Genomic DNA, 17311 nt, shown 5'->3' on the forward strand with positions numbered 1-17311 from the left:
TACACTTCCCTATGATTTAACGGCAGTATGCCACAGTAAATACTATTCATTAAACTGGTGTTAAAAAGGGAGCTGCACAGTAGCTGGGTCTAACGTGTGCTGCAGTAATGTGTTACATTATTGCCACAGACTGGAGTGATCAGAACTAAATCCGGTACATTTCCTAGAACAATCGACTGATCCAGAGCAGTCAGTTACCTGCCCCTTTATGCTTTTCAAGTGGGCACATCCTTTCACAGTGGCAATGGTGGCTAAGTCAAACACGGTACAAGGTGATACAACGACACCTTTTCATGCATCATAATCATTCGTCGATATTCCAGGCGCTTGTGAAGCTGGAGTGTAGAGGACTGCTCGCTTCTGCAGGTGGCAAACAAGTTAGCAACTACATGTTCTGTGCATGCAAGTGAGTGTTAGACGAGTATGCCACTTTAAAAAAAGTGTAAGACCTAGCAAGTACCGCACCTCCTGAGCCATTGCGTGCGTGGAGAGATTCATTTATTTGAATTTAACAGCACCCTAAAATACATCAGTCGACTTTATTTTTAAATAAATTAAACTTATCTGCAGTCTTCCTGTTTATTAGTTGTTTTTAACGCGCGTGCACACACCCCACAAACATAAATAGAAACACCGGGCTAATTTCTGCAGACTACCGTTAAGGTAAATTATCACGTTCTGGTTTTTCTCGGGTGCATTTGAACGCATGCTCCAGTTATAGCAAACAGTAGTTACAAAATAACACTACTGTCGCTGCAGTTGTTTGTATCATTCAAGCATGTTTACTGTTTTCTAGTATCACGTTGTTTCTTAATGGCGCGGACTTCACATCGTAAAGTCAGTGGTTGTTTTTTTAAATGATCAAACTAAGTTTGATAGGGGAATGGACAATCTGTTAATCTGCCAATATGCAGAAAATGTTTCCGTATTTTTTTTTTTTTTTAAATGAGTGCTATGTGGTGCTGTTTATCAGTGAAACCTAAATGTGGGGTGCAACGCATTTCTAACAAACAAGTAATGTTTCCAGAATGTAAAAGGGTACACGTATTTTGTCCTGGACTTCCTTCCGTATGTTCGTGAAATGCTCTTTTATTTACAAAGTGAGGTGTTTATTTTCTTGTTTAATTTATTTATTTAAAAAAAAAAAAAAAAAAAAAAAAAAAGGAGGGCTCGTCCGGGATTTGAACCCGGGACCTCTCGCACCCTAAGCGAGAATCATACCCCTAGACCAACGAGCCGATGATATGCAGGCATCTTTAGGAAAAGTAATGCTGTGCAAATTAATATTTAATCCAATTAATATGGATATTTATAAGTAGTGGATTATTTCAATGTTGCCCGCTTTTGTTAGAGCACCCATACAGTGCACACAAACACCAAAGAGTAAGCACGTAAGGCGCCAGAGAAAAGACTTCGAAAGCGCCCCTACTGACTAACTGCACAAATGCTGCTTTTTTTTTTTTTTTTTTTTTTTGGAGTGTACGCAGAATTTGTGCTTTTTTCACAATGATACAATGATAAATTAGCTGTGTGCGTGGAGTGCACTGCGCCTTTTTCATTGCTTTGGAACACAAACGATAATAGACCAACTAGCACTGACTGTCATAACAGGGATGGGATTAGGGATATTATAAATCACGCGGCTGCACTCTCGCGAGAGTCGATTAGTAGTCGTGGAACGCATTAGACGGGAATGTGTCTCTAGCAGAAGTAAGGTTGCTTCCTGCATATTCCGGGGTTACAGTTTTGTTCAATGGCTTTCAGCACCCCCACTATAAAAACGGCTTCTAGTTAGATACCCTGTTGTTTTTGCGCTGCGGTTACTTGCGTTTAATCCTCAAAGGCATGTGTAAAGTATTATAGATGGTGATTAATTGCTTGGCTCATTTGATCCCGATGTGTCGATATGCTGGAGAACATGCATGCATTTAAATGGCACATTTGCAGCTATTACTAAAGGTATTATTTATTTACACCATTCATCAAGCAGCTAATGCCTGTAGTTTGACTCCATTGTAAAGGTTCACCTCGTGAATGAGGATTTTGGTATACTATGCATTGAACATAGTTTACCATTTTTTAAATGATATTTTAGTGTACTATAGTTTAATTTGCAATTATTTACCATGCCTTATGCATTATTGTACTTTGCTATGTTTTTACTGAAACTTTTGTAAGAGCAAGTTTATTATATTAAAAACAAATACAAGAAATAATATTCAGGGGACATTCTCGTAATTTCTTCATTTATTTTATTGCCTTCGTGTTTAGTTATAACTAAACAGCTTTATTAGAAATAGCTGTTTAAATTTGAATGGAATAACACTATACACGTTTGCCAAATTAGCTTTTCTAAATGCTGAACGTTTTATTGGGGACTCGTTTTATTGAATCAGGAAGACGATGGAATAAAATGTCTTGACATCATTTAACATCTTTTCATAAGATGTATCCCTAAAACAAAATCCTAGCACTAACAGGGTTTTAATGAGATTATTGAAGGTTTCTATTTGCCATTTAGCCTTTGAAATTCTCCTGCCTCTCTGATGGGGAATGTTTGTGGATCACTTTAGAAGAGATTATTTAATTATGACACCTTGGAAATAAATCTTGTGCAAAGATCATTACCTGTTATCAAAACGGCTTTAACTCATGGAATTGCATTATGATACACCATAACGTTTGTTTCGTCAATTAAATGACTGTATAGATTTTACTTTGACGTAGTAGCCTATGCATACTTCCATGATAAAAAAAAAAAGCTGCGGGTTGGCGCGTATAGTGTATTAATGATATGGGCTCAATTGAAATATTCAAAGGAAATATATTTGAAAAGGAGATGTATAGCTACTGCAATGCGACAATAAAACGAATGACTCAACCTGTATGCAACGATATGTATTATTTGGAAAATCAGACCGATTATGAAGGAAAAAAATGTATACACCAGTGACATTATGTGGCACATGTAGGATTCGTTTATGGAAAGTTACTGCAAAATAGTTCTTTGTAAAAGTATTGTGTTTAAAACTTGGCCTCTCGGTTGGCAGTTATACTCAGATTTAGTCTGGATGTAAAGTAGTACCTCTTGTAAACACGTGGTTTAAAGCCCGCTATAATAATTCACGATGAATGTACTGTAAGTTAAGCAGAGGGCAGCTATCAGATTGTTGCCAATATACTATAGCGAATAATGTATTGCTCACATATTAAAAGCATGCTGTCTGTCTGGTCCTTTCAAAGGGGCAGCGCCAACGAGTGTTTATCTCGATTAAACTTCATTCGTATGCAGATCTCTGGCCAGCAAAGATCTCGTTTCAAAGGAAACTTCAAAAGAATTTCAGATCCAGGCCACTTGGATTGCAACTGTCTTTACACCTCTACATCTTTTGTCTAACACCATTTAAATGTGTATGTGAATGCGAGGCAGGGCTGCCGGGGGTAAGACCGCTAAGTAACTCCAGGAAGAGAAAGAAACAAAACAAGACATTTTAAAATACTTTTAATTGTGTTCCTGAATACTTGGCTAATATTTTGGGATTAGCAGTGGAAAAACATAAATTCCCCTACACGTACCATAACGTGGAGTGACACCGTATAGGGAAATGGTTTATCGTTTAAAATATTAGTTTGTTTTAATTATAGCCTTCTTTTAGATTTAATGCATCGTATTTTTGCAAGTTAAAATTAATTGCCCTGCGACCTTTTTTTTAATGCACAGTCCCTTACAGTAGTAAAGACATGCTGTGTAACAGGCTACTACAAAGTTAATGCGTCCAAAATACTTTTTTAAATAGACAAAGCTTGTTAAAGCTTGCTGTCATATATTATCTTCTAGAACAAAAATGGGTTTTTAACACTGTTTAGTATCTAAGTGCAGTGTGTTAAGGTGAATTGGCCCCCATGACGTATTCAGGAAGTCTTTGAATTCAAAACGTTTGTAGGAATTAAAGTTATGTTTGCCAAGTGGATTGGCAGCTTCTAAGCGAGTCTAGACTCATATGTTGATTTCAGGATCACTGTAGGAATAGAGGTGTAAAGTGACAGTGATCTAGGCATTAGTACAAGCCTGTGCGTTGATGTTGTGATCTGGGGATGGGAACATTCACCTGAGAATCGCTCCAGTCAATTCAAGGGGCGTGGCTAGGGGACGAGGTGTATATAAAGAGAGGGCAGAGGCCAGTAAATTCATTAATATGGGGCGAGCCTTTCCAACAGTTATTTGGGTAGAGAAGGAAGAAAAAAAGTTCCTCAGCACCGTGTTTTTACTGGATTCTACAATTTGGAAGACTTTTTTTTTTACATTGAATTGGATTATTGAAGTGACAAGGATTACAAGAAAGCAAGCAGCGCATCAGTTTTGATCGAATAATACACACATCTACCGATATATTATTTTTTTAGGTGTTTGTAATTATTTTTGAGAGACAGCAACTTTTACTCCCATCTTCAAAAAAAAATGGAAATGAGAAATCTTATCGTCGTGCTAACAGTCCTCCTCAGCTCAGAATATTGTGGCGCTATACACTGGCTGTAAGTATATATTTCAATATTTTATTTAGGCAAAATTATTATACTTTTTTTTTCAATGATTCTATTGCACGATTTAAAAAGCTAGCAATTTGTATTTATTTTTGCTTAAAGACGATAAAACTGTGCGTTTATAACTATTGTGTCTTAACTGCATTGTCTTCAACTATATTAACGTGGTGTTTTTCTTGCATTTATACTTGCAGCGGTCTTACAGTAAACGGTAGCTCCGTGGGTTGGAACCAGACCCATCACTGTAAGCTGTTGGACGGGCTTGTCCCGGACCAGTTGCAGCTCTGCAGGAGGAACCTGGAGCTGATGCAGAGCATTGTCCACGCCGCCAAACAGACCAAACTGGCATGCCAGAAAACCTTCTCCGATATGAGGTGGAACTGCTCTTCCATCGTGCACGCGCCCCACTTCACCCCCGACCTGGAGAAAGGTACGGTACGCGCTGTCTTACTCCTAATAGAAAGAATTCCATTGGGGGTAACACACTAAGTTTTTTGCATCGCCTTATGTATAGCATTAACTCATTTTACTTCATAAAGGCGAATGAAACCTGCTGAATAATGTCAATTTTAACACATTGAATTGCATACCGCTTTGTAGTTTTTCATGTACTTAACGAAAAACTGACAATTGAAAAATCTGACATTTCCAAATCTAACAAAATGCTGTACTACCGTTATCATTTTGTAGCGTTTCTTGTTGCATGATGCTGAATAAAGATCTAAATATATAATTAAGTAAATGGTCTAAATCCTAAGATTCGTGCGATGCAAAATATCGTGATGCCCATAACTGTATTTTGGTATCCATTAATATCTTTAAAGTATCCCCCAGTGCTTTCTTATTGCTTAACACTGTTTGTTGTATCCTTAGGTACTAGAGAATCTGCGGTGGTCTTCGCTCTCGCCTCCGCCGCAGTGAGCCACTCCATCTCCAGAGCCTGCGCGTCGGGAGAGCTGCCGAGCTGCTCCTGCGGGCCCGCTCCTGCGGAACAGGCCGGGCCCGACTTCAGATGGGGCGGCTGCGGGGACAACCTCCGCTACGGTCTGCAGATGGGGTCGGCTTTCTCTGATGCGCCCATGAAAAAGAGCCGATCAGGCTCGCAGGCTACAAAACTGATGCACCTGCACAACAACGCTGTTGGTAGACAGGTAAGCAGGCTCAACATTGAAGATTTAAAAAAAAAATTAAATACCATAGACCATTTATTACCCTTTTTATTTGTTTATTTTTTGCACACTAACTTTTTTTTCCGTCTCCCAGGTTCTGATTGATTCTATGGAAACCAAATGCAAATGCCACGGCGTGTCCGGCTCCTGCTCGGTGAAAACCTGCTGGAAGGGCCTGCAGGATCTAAATGATGTCGCCGCAGACCTCAAGTCCAAATACCTGGCAGCCACCAAAGTGATCCACCGCCACGTCGGGACCAGGAAGCAGCTGGTCCCTCGCGAGCTGGACATCAGGCCCGTGAGAGAGAGCGAGCTTGTGTACCTGGTCAGCTCCCCGGATTACTGCAACGAGAACGACAAGCAAGGCTCATACGGGACACAGGACAGGTATGCATGGCATGATATTATTATTATTTAAATATACGTTTGTACCATATCAGAACTGGCAAATGTTTGCTCCATTGAAAAAATTCAATAACTTCCACAGATAGTAAAATAATAAACTAGTAACCAGACTGTCTCCCAGTATGTGCCATACTAGTTTTTGTTAAGTTATTTTAGACATTACTGTTTCAATCTCCTTGTGTTTTAAAATTCATAATTTGATTTAGTGCATATCCCCATATTTTGATGTCCAATTGTTTTGGCTCAATTTTGCATCCAGGCAGTGCAACAAGACCTCCAATGGCAGTGACAGCTGTAATCTCATGTGCTGTGGCCGAGGCTACAACGCTTACACAGAGAAGATTGTGGAGCGCTGCCAGTGCAAGTACCACTGGTGCTGCTACGTCACCTGCAAGAAGTGCGAGAGGACCGTGGAGAGATACGTGTGCAAGTAACAGGGACGATCTCACGAGATCGTAAAGGAGAAGCACTATACACAGATGTACTAAAGACTTGTTTGTAAAGACGGTTGTGTCGGCGTTATGGCTTCTGAAGCTTTTAATGAACGCTAATAGACAACACTGGTGCTGCAGCGTCCACACATCCAGGAAGGCTGGTGAAAGAGGACTGGCAAAGTGGAGCCCCAGGGGAGCAGCTTTATTACACCCTGTGCTGGGCTCAATAACCATCTCCTGTGGCTGATCAATGTTTCACGGCCGCTCTGCCTGGACAGATCCGTGTATCGGTTCAGCCGAGACAAGCCAGCGCTTTGTCTTGAACGAGAAGACTGATATGGGTCAAAGGCTGGACGTGATTGATTGGGAGCAATAGAAGGGCTGGCTCTTGCTACAGGAGTAAGAAAGCCCCTCTTGAAATGGGGAAGGGGGCTGAATGGAAACAATGACCTGAATTACAAAAAGCCCCCCCCCCTGATGCTAATAACTTTGCAAGCTTTGGGGGATTTTTATTTACTTTTTTAGCACCATTACGCCACTTGTGCAATTGTTTCTCTAACTAAACATTTAAGAGAAACTAGCCCTAATGGAGAACCATGTCGCTGTTTACTGGGCAATGCATCCATCTTAAAGATGACCATAAATAAGTGAAATAAATGTGCTGTTGTAAAATCCAAAGAATGTTGAACAGTTACCAAGTTTAAATTATTTGTGTAACTTTAGTGCTCAGTACTTGTACTGTTAACTGTATATTGTTTTATAAATCAGATCCTATAGTAAAAAAAAAACTGAAGTGTGAAAAACAAGAGTTGTTATTTTCTAATAAATATTTGTTTTATATAATCTTGTCGAGTTACAGGGGGGGGGGAATGCTAAAATTACTTAATATACATTTCAGTGATTTTACCAGAAAGACCAGCCTTGGACACAAGTCAAATCAAATTTCCCCTGTGCTACACTACTGTAAAATAATGTGCCTGCTCAAAACTCTCCTGGTCACTTGTTAAACTGGCGTTCACCTCTATAAATCCAGGTTTTATTGCTTCATGCCCCCCCCCCTGGATCGTATTACCAGATCGGTATGTGAGATATGAAATCTAATACTGAAGGCTTCATCAGTTCCCCTTAGTTATCAACAATTCAAGTTCAGTTTTTCACAGCTTGATGTGTCAAATATAAACACCAAGAGGGTTTGGTATGTAAAGATCCTGGAAATATGCAGACAGTCTAGAAGCTGGACGCATGCTTCTAATGACAGACCTCTTTAGTGAAGTACATTATTTACAACTGTTTCTGTGGGTCTCCATGCTGAGGTTTCTAAACCAACATCACTGGGGCCAGAGGACGATATCTAATTGTGGGATGACAAATAGAACCCAGGCACCACATTACTTCTGTTAAGGAAGGTCATCAAAGTGCACTAGCTCCTCTCATACCCGATAAGTACCATGCTGTTCCGCAGCCGCTGCCTCCACTGTTATTCCTGAAACAATCCACGCCTGCTTTATTTATTTTGCTTTTATAGCGTGATGGAATGGGAGGCTTCACAGCAGGCTCGGGGAGTATGTGCTCAAGTAACTCAACACTGCACATGGCCCGGAAGATTCATTTTTCACTGATAAACCCAGAGAGGGCGCCGCTGAGAATTTATACACTGTTTCTTTTCATTATGGATTTCATTTATGGAGAACAAGCTTGTTATGCTATATAGCATTACAGCCTTTATTGATACAATACGTTAAGAACATAGGTGTCAGCTTTAAATTGCAGACACACACATCCGAGTCCTAGCAATAAAAAGAATAGGCTTTTTGTATTATGTTTTTTTTTGGGGGGGGGGGGGGATGGCTAAATATTTCAGATGACACTTGTGCTATTTGTTTTATTAAAACTTAAATGCATTACTCCTATTATCTATAAACAATCATGCTATCTGCTCTAAGTTATGCAATCCATGCACAGATGTATATTCATTGCGCTATCTTTAATAGTCGTTTATCCAGGGATTTGTGTGCATTTGATTTGGAAAAATAACGATAATTCTGACACAATGATACATTAATTTAGTTTACTTAACTTGCATGAAATCTGCAACCATCTGGCAGGATGATAAATGAAAATGTATTCTGCATAAGCACCCACTAAAGCCAAGCAATCTGATAGAAAGAAGGGAGTTTAGGTGCTCCAGTGTTGAGCACAGAGCTTCAGTGTGCATCCCCGAGACCCCCTGTGTGTGCAGCTGGAGGTTTGAGGAAGGCTCGAGCAACATGTGTCAACATTTCCACAAGTCTTAGCTGAGAGCTGAGCAGTCAGCGTTAGTGTCAAATTAAAAGTTTGTTCTGACATTTGGCGTTGCACAGCTGAGCACAGGAAAGAAGCAATGCTATTAAAAGTCCTTGTATGAATTGAAACATACAGAGCTTTCCTTACAGCAGAATGCTGCATTCGAAATAAAACTAAATAACTTCCCAAATGCAGTCAAAGCAAGACATGTGTTTTGATGTCTAAATATGGGCTTGGGTAGTGAATGCATTAGGCAGGATTAGCCATTAAGTCAAAGGGAACTAATGTCCTGTTCACCCTACCTGAATACTGCACGATTATCGCTTGTTGAAAATGTGTGCTGATCGCATATTATTTAGGCACATGGAAAGGGTATCAGTGCTTTCAGAATCTAGCAGGTCATGGCATCAAATTGGTTGAGCTATTGAAGACCTTGTGTTTTATGAACATTTTCTTAGGTTAAAATAACCTCTTCTAAAACACTTTAAACAGGTTTTGTGAATTTAATGTATTTACTTTAAAAAAAAACATTCCTTGATGAAACATTCCTTAAAACAGACGACGTCTTCAGGCCCCTTCTGTAAACTTGATGAACCTCTGGGAGAACATCTGAACATGATCCATACAATGCTCCCGTTGAGCAACAGTTAATGAACCCAAACTCCTAGACACATGCTTGTTTGTTTATTGCTGGGTGTTTTGTTTCCTGAATAGTGTAATAATTTAACACGTTAATGGCAGGGCTATCCACAGACTTTCTCAAGGCTAACTATTGACATCTTATCTCTGACAGACTCGCTCCTGTGATAAAAAATACACTTCCATCCTATAATAAAAGCAGATAACAAGGAATACATTTCAATTTCAGTGTAGAAAAGCGGGGGTGATTTTACTGTACTCAGTAACTTCCAGTGCTGATTATTAACATGGCAGACAGATTCAAATCTGACGAGCATTATCTCTTCATTGGCAATCCAGAAAAGCATTCACAGTACTTGGCTGTCTGGAGATAGACCTCTCCCTGGCTCCTGTTCTAACATGGGTGTTTCAGGGGGCTATAAATCTGGTTATAAATATAGAAAATAAAATAATTAGGTTCCTGAACAGACGTCAGGAACTTGAAAGAAGCTTGAAACTTGTCCACTCTGCTGTGTAGGAGTAGCAGTGGAAGCACATGTTTTATATGGCGATGTAGGTGTGCCTGTATCAGTAGTTAATGTAGTTAAGAGGAAACAGAGCTCCTAAGGGGAGTATTTCTAGCTCTTTTCTCAATGTATAAATCTATTTAATGTGCCTACGGAAAAACAATCACGTACTGCAAGTGGTTTCATTTAAAAACCAAGACGGCCGTTTTTCTATGCAGCCACAATGACAACGCACTCTAGGCTCCTTTCTGGTTATAAATCTAGTTTATCACAACTCTCAGTGTAAAGCTCTGCACTGTAGACAGTGTTTAAATGGTGCAGCGTACACTGAAACACACAGACAAGGTGAGTCAAAACAATACTGTGGATTGACTTCTGCTCTGTAGCCTACAGTGTGAAGAACAGCTTCTATAGATGAGAGAAATATTCAGTGAGCAGGAAAGCAATGCAGAGTGGAGATTACTCTAAGTGCTTGGTTGTAATAAAACCTGGACTGGAACCACACTAGGAGGCAGAACCAATTCGTACAGGGTTAAACCATGAAACACAAACTTGCTTTAAGAAAACACAACTGTATTGGAAATATACCAACAGAGCCATATAGTTATTATTGCCTACTGCAGCACCTATGCTTATTACACACTTGTACACAGGTACATGCCAGTAGTTTAACTTACATGGCCAAACAATCCATCACTGGCTGTGGAGGAATTGATGCATTGTACACATACTGCAGGAGAGGTGTCTTCATGCGACCTGGTGCCTTGCTGCCTGCCAAAGGACACGTCAGAAAAATCAGGCTTTCTATTTTGAAAGTGTACCAGTACAGGGCTGCAATGGGTGCAATGAATCAGTACGATGTAGTCATGCATTTTTGTATCTATACTGTAGCCGCACACATTTGTGTTTCCTTTCCCAAGATTATGAGTGCATGGGTGGTCCCTGTTAAATCCGTTAGTAAGAATAACCTGCACAAAGTCTTCTAGACAGATTTCTAAACTGAAAAGGGTCAGTTGATCTGGGCCCATGAGAAAGTGTAGCTAACAGGATGCATCGACAGGCTTTGTCTCTGAGCTTCTGACCTAAGATCGGGAGGTTAAGGAAACAGTCTTGCGCATAGTCAAGTATTTAAGGGTGAATGTGGGTAGAAAGATTTGCGGCAAGACAGATATATTTATCGCTCACAGTTTTAGAAAAGTCCCAAACTCACAGTAGGGCAGAGAAGACCCACAAAGCTGGGCACAGGTGTGCTGAAGCACACATAAATCCACATTTGCAATGTTTTTTTGTAAAAGCAGACTGAGTGAGCCTCGGGCTTTGGGTTAAGGTTAGGATTAGAATACAAAAAACAACACCTCTGGCCTTTGCTACTGTTTTAACACATATTTTGCTTTTGTCAAAAGTCTTTCACAAAAACACCAAGACACACAAACAACAGCGAATTCATTCTTGTCCGAGCCCCACACCCCTACCAGTTTCTGACCCTGAGTAATTTCAAGCATTTTTTTTATCACATAAGCAAAATTCCTCATTCTTGTCTTAGTCCCCTAACTAATTGTGAACAAGATTCAAATTCATGACCCCCAGGCGCGCGGACACGAGCCCACTGGGAGCATGCAATCAGGCAGAGAGGCAGAGCATCCACAATGGTGTGCACTGGATTGCAGCACCAGGTAAAACACATTGCCAAGCTCCTGCCGTGTGTCTTATCCTTCATCTGTTCCATAGGGAGCAGGACAGCAGCTCAGTTCCTGCATTATTTTGAACACAGAGCCTTGTTTTGAGTAGAGACTGCTAATTGTTTTGATAAGCTGCCTCGGGTTACACGGTTTATTTTGTGGCATGGATCACAAGCACTGAGCTTCCCTAGAACAACTACTTAGTATGATAGGTAAACAGACAGACAGGTGGGGAGCACCATTATCAATTATTATTATTATTATTATTATTATTATTATTATTATTATTATTATTATTATTATTATTATTATTAGCAGAAGCTGTGGTAATATTAATGGTATTTGGTATCATATGGATTTCTCTTTAAAGCACATTATTTACACATTTTTGCAAACAGGTGTTTGGATAAAACGATTTATTTGAGGTTGTGTTAATGACAGTTCTTTCAAGTGAGCTGTTTTTCGGGACGGTACATTCTTTGATTGCTTGTCGCTGAAGTGCCAGTGAGTCTACAAGTGCTTGTGATAGATACATACTGCAGATCTCATTGATTAGCATGCCCTGTTGATCGAAAGGATCAAATGAATGAATAAGAAAATGAGATGTTTCTCTTTTCACATGGTTATCATTTTCATACTTAGCAGCGGCAGTGCAAACTTATCAAACCTGTCTCTTTCTACAAAGCAAAGTGTGACAGTTCTTCACTACAAACAGCTGCTTCTATTTTCTACAGGACAGCAGCTTTTTTGTTTCAGCAGCTACAAAGGGAGAAAGGGTTAACTCGGTGGACGAGGGCAGTTAAATGACACGCTAGATTATTGACCACCCCGCAACAGTGATCTCTGACCTCAAAACCCTTTGGACAGCTGCACAGGTTTCTTGAAGTCAGAGCTGCTAGTTAAGTGCTACTGCTGTCTGAATGGATTTGGTCTTTAAAACCAATTACGACAAAGAGCCGAAAACACCCTCTTTCTGATTGGTCAGCCACCAATCACTATTAAAAACTAATAATGAATCCCAAATATGTACAGGTTTGCTAATAAATTGTTCAAAAGGTGCACACTGCAGAAACCATTCTGTCCATCTTTATAACAAGGTTGTTTTGGTTATGCTAGCAGTGTGTCCTTTAGCACACCCTCCATAAAACCATTTTTTATTATTGATTTTGACAATATTCCAGTTTTTCTTTCTTAAAGATACCTTAGTAGAATCTTTAGCAGATGACAGCATTGCTAGCAATGGTAACTCAATGGAGTAGCAGTATTGCAAAGTGGTTCTGATACTGTAGCACAGTGGTACTGAGATGGCTATTTCATGCAATGGGTCACCAATGTATCGTGATACCATAGAGAATGTCAATAAAGGAAACCGTTTCCTGTGTGATAGCATTTTACCACTTACCATTTACACTGCAGCTGCTGTTCTGCAATCACTGTATCCTGGTACAGAATTGCTATTGTAGTTCCACTGCATTGACACTGAAGAGAATTTGATAAAGGGTTCAACCAATAATCTTTCAGCAGATTCTAAACTTTACACAGCACTAGCTGTGGGTTTCTTAGATTAGAGAAAAGAAAATCAGTATGGTTCTTTAGTTAGCTTTAGTTCTTCTTTTGCAACTGCAGTCTGATTTATTTCTTTTAAATATTGACACAGTTAATGACCCATATGCATGCAACATCTTGTTAACAGAATCCCATCCAACGAGCCTCTATAAACAGAGTAGACATAGCAAACAAACGAACATGTTTTATGATGCAAGGGGAAATACTTATAAATGCATTAGAAAAAGCTAAGGACTCATTTTACATGAGTTACAGACATCTGCATTATTGTGCCTTCTGCTGGAAAAACAGATTTGTCTTTTAAATTATGAAACCACTTAATCCCAAGAATCCAAAATCATTAGTTTCCCATTGTGCAAACAAACTCCAAATTCCAGTTGACTCGGGCTCCTTGGCAATGCTAACAATAGGAGAGTTTTTACCCCACCGTTGCCTGAATGTAGCTTGGGAAAAACAGAAAAAAAATATGCTTTGGAAAGAGGAAATCCCTCCCTGTCAGTAATTTGCTGTTTTAAACTTCTTAAAATAACCTTGGGAACTTCTGTGCAAGGGGCATTCGATTTCAGATTGTCGCAAGGTATCGGTCGAATACATCCAAGCCCTGCCAAGGTAAACCAGACCAGGAAACAAATTTATGAAAAGGGACCATTAGTTTTCAATTACAAGAGGTGGTTTTAATTAAATATAGAGGCTCTGTAAGCAGTACCATGTCTTCTTAAGAAGCAGGGTAGTCTACAGAACTTTCTACTGCCCATATTCATTGTGGGTTTTCAGTACAGAAGCCAGTCACCGCAACACTATTCTGTATTTAATCTAATACAATTACATCTGTAGCTACAGAGATACCTAGCCTACTCCCAGTCTTCTCTGATTACCCAGTAATGCAGATCTAAGCATAATAAAAACAAATAGAAACGTTTAATTGGAACACCTTATCAAATGTGCTTTTGCTTTGATTAAATACTGTGCTTGGTAAGTGAACCCTTTGAAAAAAAGAACCGCTTCGACCAGTAATCAACTACAGTATTCGAAGGGTTGTGTTTGGCATCAGTACTTTAGCATGTTCTTTCAGAGCAGTGTTCATTCACTATCATTGAACGAGGCATCACTGCAGTGCACTTTCTGTGAACTTGTGTCTGTTTAAATGTTGGGAGGAACACTGCTAATGTTTGTAATTTCTTGCTGCTACTAATGCAGGCTATGAAAAATAAACTCGGTAAAAACTACATTTCTATTTTCAAGAACATTCCAAGTTGCTATCAAAGTTGAAAGCTGTGTCTGTTTTTAATACTTCAGTCTTATTATTGATTCTTCAAAGTTATGTGTGTTACTAATGCACACAACTCTACTGATAACCATACAAAGTATGAGCAACTATATGGCGCATGTATTTTCGCTATGGGCAGATAATTTCAGATTTCCACGCCTTGACTGTTTATTGCAAGATAAAGTTGCTAATAAGAGGTTAAGCTGTATAACAATTTAAAAGCAGTTGAGAAGGTTGCTAAATATGTTATGAATCGGGTGAAATGGTCATGTGATCAAATAAAGAGGATGTGGTGAGGAAAGCATACACAGTGCTGAAGAATGTTCTAAAGCTCAGCCCAGTCCATGCATGCATCCCTGCATTCTAGGAGTCTGTTTTTTCAAGTGGATTATTTCCCCGATATCTTGCTTTAATTAAATGCACTGAATTGGCTGTCCTCTTCTGGTCTATTCGGTACCCTTGCCACTATTATTTCTCATAACCTACTGCTCCTGCGTGTCATTTAGCAGGCTGTGCATTCAGATATGCATCAAACGCTGTCCGCGCGCTGCTGTCGGTTCATGCGTACTTACTGTTATAAAACTAACCAGTTGCTTGGACTGCTTCCATAGCAATTAGGTAGAAGCTGTTCATCATCACTGCAATGAAGGCAAACTGTTAGTGTATACAGACATCTAGAAGCTAGACAGCAGCAGTGGAGACAGCATGCCCTGGCAAATAGAGCTCAGAGCAAGGGGCCACCCTAGTGTCACATCCCAGCTGGGAAGCAGCCGCGAGACACAGGGACACATTCTGCTCCTCTGGACCCTGCAGACCAAGACATCCCGCTGTGTATCTGAAGGATAGCTGTTGCCCACCATATTGGTGGGGATTGCTAACTGTCCTGGTTGAGCGTGCTATTGCATAGAAGAAAAACCCATTCAACAGAATATTGAAGAATATCATCACACTTCAGTTAAATGGAAGCTTTAATTAGGCAGTTTCAATGCCAGGCTGCCTTGGTTTTAAACTCATTCAGTGAAGGAAGATGCCTTTTAAAGCACAGCATAGTTAGCGTAAACAGAGCCATTGTACAAGCCATGGCTGCTGGGGTATACATGGGATGGGGTTGTAAATAGTGTCTTTATTGAATCGTAACATAAGCGTACAACAGCACATCCTAAACACACTATTATTTGTGCTCTGTGGCAGCTACAGTACTACACATACACCAGGCACATTTCATTTGTTAGAGACAGTAAAGAACGAGTCTAAAGTAATGTGAAATGATGCGAGAGCCTGTCCTGCACAGGGACACTGCCTGGCTTTGTAATATGTATGTTTTGTTTTTTTCCCCACAGCTGGTAGAGTGGTAACAGTTCAGCTCTCCCCTCATGTGTTTAAACTCAATTACCCTTCCATTTCATTTTCCCAGTCAAACAGGCCAAAATTTGCCCTCCCCACAGGGCCAGTAAAACATTCCTACTTTGTGCAGACATGGTGCTCAGTGGGAAGCCTAAGAAGGGGACTTGTTACCCTCCCCACTAAACCTGCCTGTGTCAATAAGAAATACTGGCAGGAAATCCTGCAGACGGAATTCAATGGGAAGACCTGAAATTCACTTTGTGCTTTTCTGGAATGGCAAAGACGATTTGTTTTCTTGTAACACTGTCATTCTTTTACAAATGTGCTTTTCAATAGTATAAGTGACCTATGGGTTTTATGGGTGATCATTCTACTTTTCTTCCAGATTTTCTGCCTGCAAAATCAACCTTGATCATGTTTTACTTTTTCGTACCACAATTAGAAAATATGCCCTTCCTTTGGGTACTAGAAAAATCTGAAAGAGTCTGAACCAATGTTTATTGTTGCTGTAATTCTTTAATTTTTTTAAACAGCAGACTTTAAATGTGAAAAGGTCCTCCTCTTCTTTCTCCTCTTCCTTTTCCTCTACCTGCATGCATGCAGCATTGTTGGAATCTCTAGCAGGGCTGTCGCTTGCTCAGTGTGGTTCTCAACTGTCTCCTTCTCCTTCTGGCTTTAGATTGATCAGGGTGAAGTTTCAGTAGCCCAGTTAAAGAATGCCTCTTTGTGTTTCATTTTCACACAGGTGTAATACTGGGTACAAGTGTGAGATGTTGCATCTCAGTTCACATACCACGAGATTAAATTCCCTAAACTGGAGGGCTGGGAAGCCAGAGGTTAAGTGATCATCCATTCGTGACAGCTGGAGGAGATGAGCGAAGATAACGGACTAGGGGCCCTCACGTAAACTCACAGCATGGTAACCAAGTGCAGCTTCTGAAACTCAGAAGGAAGCTGCTTTCTCTGCAGGACACAGACAGTAGTTTAATGTTAGGTCTGATTGTGTGTAGTACTATGAAGAGCTGAAGTTCCCCAACCCTTCCACTTACCTTTGTATCTTGTGTTACAGCAGGGCTTCCCAACCCTGGTCCTGGGCACCCCATGTGTCTTCTGGTTTTCATTCCTACTGAGTTCTCAATTACTTAACTAGAACCTTAATTGAACTAATCATTTGCTTAATTAGACCTTTTTAATTGTTCTCATCTCCTAAAAAGTTGCAGAGTTCAAGTTACTTATAAAATGTAAAAGCTAACTTGAAATCTGAAAATGTTTAAGAGCTGAAAACAAGTACAAAGATCTAATTAAGCACATTTTTTGTTCAATTAAGGGTTTAGTTAAATAATGGAGAGCTCTGTTTGAATGAAAAGCAGAAGACACATGGGGTCCCCAGGACCAAGGTTGGGAAGTCCTGTGTTGAGGGCTGAATATTATTTTAGATGTATCCATAATTTCAAACACACTCAATCGTAGCCTTATT

At 39.9% G+C, this 17311-nt stretch overlaps 1 protein-coding gene and 1 non-coding gene across 4 annotated transcripts; one reads left to right on the forward strand and one right to left on the reverse strand.

The window, feature by feature from the left end:
• Positions 1-1166: 1166 nt before the first annotated feature.
• trnap-agg (transfer RNA proline (anticodon AGG)) lies at positions 1167-1238 on the reverse strand. Its single transcript has one exon. It is a non-coding gene; the product is annotated as a tRNA-Pro (tRNA).
• A 456-nt stretch (positions 1239-1694) lies between these two features.
• On the forward strand, positions 1695-7753 carry LOC117430858 (protein Wnt-11b-like). 3 transcript variants are annotated; one of them, XM_059001226.1, is made up of 6 exons: positions 1695-1710; positions 4405-4533; positions 4737-4972; positions 5416-5693; positions 5806-6098; positions 6376-7671. In XM_059001226.1, the coding sequence occupies exons 2-6, from the start codon at positions 4460-4462 to the stop codon at positions 6548-6550; spliced, it is 1056 nt and encodes a 351-aa protein (XP_058857209.1). In that variant the 5' UTR covers positions 1695-1710; positions 4405-4459; the 3' UTR covers positions 6551-7671. The 3 variants fall into 3 exon arrangements, with proteins under 3 accessions (XP_058857209.1, XP_033907289.1, XP_058857210.1); XM_034051398.3 differs by lacking the exon at positions 1695-1710 and adding an exon at positions 1726-1959; XM_059001227.1 differs by lacking the exons at positions 1695-1710; positions 4405-4533 and adding an exon at positions 1726-1959 and having other exon boundaries at positions 6376-7753.
• Positions 7754-17311: the final 9558 nt, after the last annotated feature.

This window comes from Acipenser ruthenus, chromosome 26, assembly GCF_902713425.1.
Source record: "Acipenser ruthenus chromosome 26, fAciRut3.2 maternal haplotype, whole genome shotgun sequence".
Taxonomy (NCBI): Eukaryota; Metazoa; Chordata; class Actinopteri; order Acipenseriformes; family Acipenseridae; genus Acipenser; species Acipenser ruthenus.